This window comes from Esox lucius, chromosome 20 (assembly GCF_011004845.1).
Source record: "Esox lucius isolate fEsoLuc1 chromosome 20, fEsoLuc1.pri, whole genome shotgun sequence".
Classification (NCBI taxonomy): domain Eukaryota; kingdom Metazoa; phylum Chordata; class Actinopteri; order Esociformes; family Esocidae; genus Esox; species Esox lucius.
In genome coordinates, this window is record NC_047588.1 from 29069173 (window position 1) to 29074124 (window position 4952).

Sequence of the window (4952 nt, forward strand, 5' to 3'; positions counted from 1 at the left end):
CCAACACTGAAACATGAACATGCATACCATGTGCTAGGGAAAAAAACATGCTTGTTCCATCGTATCTACAAAGAACAGTAACAACTGTTACACAATCACTACATTAAAAAAAAGATGCAATACCCAATTACAAACACTGTACACCCAGCATTGTGAATTAAAGCTGTGTACTCACCTCGCAGTGGTCTTTGATCACTGGACCTCTCCCTCTCTCTCTCTCTCTCACCTCTTCATCCCTCTACCCCTCCCTCTGTCTTTACCATCCTTACCTCCTGCCACACTCACACTCCAACCCTCCGAGTGTGCACGCACGCACATACAAACACACACACACACAGCAATAAAGACCACTTATCAACATGTTACAGGTTAACCTTTAATATCTTAAATTAGTTTAAAATACAGTATTTACATCCAAGACAATTCTTTAGAATTGGGTTAAGTACAGCGGTTCAAAGTATGTATGTATGTATGTATGTGTCTGTGTGTGTGTGTGTGTGTGTGTGTGTGTGTGTGTCAGGGTCCAGCCTCCCAGCATTTCTGTCTGTGATAGAGGTCAAAGGTTGTGTGTGCAGGACGTGGTATGGGCTGGGGAAGTGGCATGGTTAGGTCTTCCCCTGGAAGGAGGGGCTTCTCCCTCAAAATATCCCCTCTGAAGAACACCTGCAGGTCAGGGCCATCATCTTTCTGCACAGATGCACAAAAACTAGGTGTTAGTCCATCTGTGACTTAAGGGGAACAGAAAAACATAGCTGACACAAAATGCTATTTAGTGATGCCCTTTTCAAAGACTACATATTGTGGACGCAAACAGGTTGGCATGTTTTTTGTTCAACTGCGTGTCTTGAATTTGACACCAGCAACATGTTTTAAAAAAGCTGGGACAGGGGCAACAAAAGACTGAGCTGTATTATGAGCACTTCTTAATTGGCTACTCCATAATAACTTTAATTAGTTGTAAATGCGGCTGCTAGAATTGTGACTACAACCATCAAATTAGATCATAACATTAGCATTCACCTACTCATCTCTCAATTGATCTTGCTGTACATACCGATACAGACAATATAGTAACAGAATGTAGACCTGTTCCAATCATTTATATAGAGCTTTATATAGAGCTTGTGGCAATGACCAGATTCTATTCTAATATTTTGAGATACTGGATTTCTGATTTCCATGAGCTGTAAGCTGTAATAATCAAGATTGAAACAAAAAAGGCTTGAAATGTTTCACTTCATGTGTAATGAATATAGAATATATGAAGGTGTCACCTTTTGATTAGAATTAACGGGGGAAAAAATAACTTTTCCACAATATTCAATTTTTTTGAGGTGCACCTGTATATGATGGGGAGAGATCAAGAACTGGTTAATTAATTAGGTATATTAATCTATGATAGCTCAACGGTTTTATATATAAAGATCATTATTACTGGACAACTCTTTCCTGGCCCGTCCATTTCCACGCACCCAGCAAAGTGCACAGAATTACTTCTACACTGCAAATGTTCTTACAAGGCAGTGCACTTGCACATACTTAAATTGGGGGGATTCAAATTACACAGTGCATGCTAAATAGCCTACACAGATACACTGTTTCTGGGGTTGCAACATTGATTATGAAGCCATTTCAGCCCATGTTTACAAGTGAAAACAAAGCAAGACTGGAGGAAAGCCTGCACATAGTCACGCTGGATATCGTCCCAGCGTACTCTGACTTAGATGTGCTGCGCAGAATGTGGACATGTTTTCAGGTGTACACACATACAATGGAATGTGTTCAGTTTAAATGCTACATTGCTGGATGGTTTGTACTGACTCACAGTCAAACTGTTTTTCAACTGGTCATTCAGTAAATTACCATTTGTGTTTAAGTCAAAGTTGCACAGTGTCACACTAAACAAAACACTGATGGGGTCAGCGAAAGGGACCTGCCTTGTTGCCATGGCTGCATGTGGGCGGGACCAGCAGAAGCCTGTCACGCAGAGCCTGGTTGATTAGCTCCTCCTCCTCCACATTGACACTGACCAGCGCCCTATAGAGTTGCTGTGATGGAGGCACATTGACACCTAGACAGGAAACATACACAGTTAGCGCACATGCGTGTCTGTATAAGTGCGTTTCCGTGTGTCTGTGTGAGTTTGTTACCCTCTGTAGCGCGGGCACTGACGCTGTTCTTGGTTCTGACTGACTTCTGCAGCTGCTCTTGAACAGCCTTCTTCGAGTTAAACTCCGCCCCTGCTACGTCATCTAGCTCAGCCTTCAGGGCCAGCGTGGTGTTTAACTCCGGCACCATAGGGAGACTGCCACCAGCCTCCTCACTGGGTCCTAACTCTGTCCACTGCGCCCTTCTACGCGGAGCTCCATCTGGGGGAGGAGCAAAGGAGCCTGTGATCAGTCAGGAAACAGTTCTGGAAAGCAAACATGAAGGCAGACCTCTGACACAATGGGGAGGTTACCATGATGGAGCCCTTGGCCTTTTGAGTAGCTGCTGGAGTGTTTGTGATGTAGCCTAGGCAGAGGGTGGTTGCTAGGCTCCGCTATCACCGTGACAGCCAATGGCGTTTCGGGGGCAAAACGAACCTATAGCCAGAGGCACACATGTCATTATCCTTTATGACATCCTACAACAATGCTGTCAAGTAGGCTGTACACTTATAAAAAAGACCATCCTGCCAATCCTCACCTATGGCAAGGTAATGCACAGGCTTGTCGCTATAAAACTCAATAAACTAGATGTCATTTACCGCCCTGGTACCTGATTTAAACACTTTGACCCCCTTCTGCAGTCATCACTGTGATTTAAACACTTTGACCCCCTTCTGCAGTCATCACTGTGATGTTGACAATGTGGTTATCTGGCCATCGCTACATACACAACGCCAGACTCGCTGTTACCACTTATGTATTTTTAAGACCCTTATAGAAAATGCCCCCTCTAAGTTTAACATATGCTACACCAATAGTAACCTGTCCTCTGGTACACATCTCACTCTGGTCACTCCTAAAGCCTACACTTTCTCTGGTCATCATTTGTTTCAGTTTGCTTCCCTACACATAATTTTATGTTTTTATCGTTTATTCCCTTGCCTTAAGTGCTTATTTGCTTTTTTATTATTTATGTGGTTCTGAATCATCTAGCAATGTCTTTGGCCAGGCTGTCCTTGAAATTGAATGTTAAAGGTGAATAATATAACAAGTTGACACTGCACTCAAGCTAGCTTGATCCTCCTTTCCCTGAGTGAAAGATGCGTGCATAGAGAGAGACCAACAATTACTTCAAGCAATTTATGAACATAGGCACATTTTGGATATTCATCCTTATTCCCCTTTAAAAGAAAGATTAACTAAATATTTTGTTGTCCTGTCTTTGCTCTGTAGTTTGGTATGAATTTTCTGCCTTCATAGACATGATTTCATCATAATACCAGGCAGCCATTGCAAAGGTACCAGAGTCAAACTGCAAGGGTAGTTCTAGGCAAAGACATTGTTCATCTACTCTAGAGCTGCCTTGACAACTGGCCAAAGTAATAACTGAGACTCACAGCGTGTTTGTTTTGTGAAACTAACCTGCTGATGGCTACGTCGCCTTTTCTGGCTAGCTGGGTTTGGCCGAGGCGGGTCAGGGCTGACGGGGAGGGACAGGTCCAGTTCCGGGCACTTAAGGGGGCTGGCAGAGACCAGAGGCACTGGGACGGGTAAAGGGACCTGTCGGATTACCGGGTCACTGCCCTCAGCTAGACGAGGCTGCTGCATGGAACCTACTCGAGTCATTTTATGTCACTAGTCTTGATCTTTATGTGACGGCCCTTTGATTTTAGAAAATATATAATTAAAGGCAGTAAATGACAGGTAAATAACTCTGCTTAAACACTTATCTGAACAACCCCTAGAATCCTAACTCAGACCACAGCGTAGCTATGATTATTAACGTAAATACATTGTCAAGATAGAAAGACATCTAATGCAGTCAGCTAAATTCCATTTATAGCTGACGATTTCCGCAGCACAGAGATAACTAAGCTAGATAAAAGACTACACTACAGCAGTTAGAAAGAAAACTTGAAAGTAAGTTAGCCAACAGCTAGCTTACATAAATAGTTTGTTTGGCTATCTTTTATAATCAGCTTACTGTTATTAGGAAGCTCTGGGAATGGCAGATGAACTCACGCACCTATTTTATTTTTATCTTTTCATTTTTGAAGTTCCCTCCACCCGTTCCGCCATAACTGTTGTTTCCACCACCGTGAACTACCGATCTCTCTAAATAAACACGGCATTTCACCCGAGGGCGGAGCCTTGCGTTCTACGTCACAGCTAGCGCAATGTACCCATATTCCACGCGCGTACTATGCAGACTCACCGAATAGAAAAAAAAGTAATTTTAACCAACAGGAAAATAGCCGCTGTACATGAACATCGTTGAGACATGTGCTGTTTTACGTTAGCACATCTACAGATGAGTAACTCATCTCCGTTACAGACCAATACAACTAAAAACTTGAGTTAACAATATTAAGACCATAAGAAATCAACTGTAATTTCCCAACGCAGATTATTTTATTCCTTTCAATCAATATTGCTTCGGAATAATACAGCAACATTCTATTGAACAATTAACATTCATTAATTCGTACGTTTACTATTGAACTGTTCTCACTGGAGAGATAACTATGGTAGGCTATACATCAAAACCTGATAACGTTGTCCCTTTCTTCTGAGGGTACGTATGTGCAAGTGCACCTTCGTACGACTGCTACATTTGTGAGAAAAACAGCCAGTATTTTTTCATTCCACCCAAGGAAGGTTTGGGTGCATTTAGAAGGTGCAGTGGATCACATGTTTAGGAAGTGGGATAACAGAAATAATACATATTTTTAATCCATTCACATTCAGGTCAAATTCATTTGACAATCACACAGTAATTACAGTATACACTAACTAAGCTAC

General features: G+C 42.2%; 1 protein-coding gene across 3 annotated transcripts; it reads right to left on the reverse strand.

The window, feature by feature from the left end:
- Nucleotides 1-356: 356 nt before the first annotated feature.
- Nucleotides 357-4273, reverse strand: ppp1r35 (protein phosphatase 1, regulatory subunit 35). 3 transcript variants are annotated; one of them, XM_010894409.3, is made up of 6 exons: nucleotides 4177-4273; nucleotides 3573-3811; nucleotides 2462-2585; nucleotides 2151-2369; nucleotides 1938-2071; nucleotides 357-687 (listed from the first exon to the last, which is right to left on the reverse strand). In XM_010894409.3, exons 2-6 carry the CDS (start codon nucleotides 3774-3776, stop codon nucleotides 517-519), a joined length of 852 nt encoding a protein of 283 aa, XP_010892711.1. In that variant the 5' UTR covers nucleotides 3777-3811; nucleotides 4177-4273; the 3' UTR covers nucleotides 357-516. The 3 variants fall into 3 exon arrangements, with proteins under 3 accessions (XP_010892711.1, XP_010892708.1, XP_010892709.1); XM_010894406.3 differs by having other exon boundaries at nucleotides 2151-2390; XM_010894407.3 differs by having other exon boundaries at nucleotides 2151-2390; nucleotides 4135-4241.
- Between the last annotated feature and the right edge of the window lie 679 nt (nucleotides 4274-4952).

What these genes read in the sequence shown, in the direction of transcription:
- ppp1r35 (XM_010894406.3), bottom strand. Translation starts at nt 3,776, where the DNA reads ATGACTCGAGTAGGTTCCATGCAGCAGCCTCGTCTAGCTGAGGGCAGT. An exon ending in GGCGACGTAGCCATCAGCAG is followed by an intron (nt 2,586 to 3,572) that starts GTTAGTTTCACA and finishes CTCTGGCTATAG; the next exon opens with GTTCGTTTTGCCCCCGAAAC. An exon ending in CAGTGCCCGCGCTACAGAGG is followed by an intron (nt 2,072 to 2,150) that starts GTAACAAACTCA and finishes TTTCCTGTCTAG; the next exon opens with GTGTCAATGTGCCTCCATCA.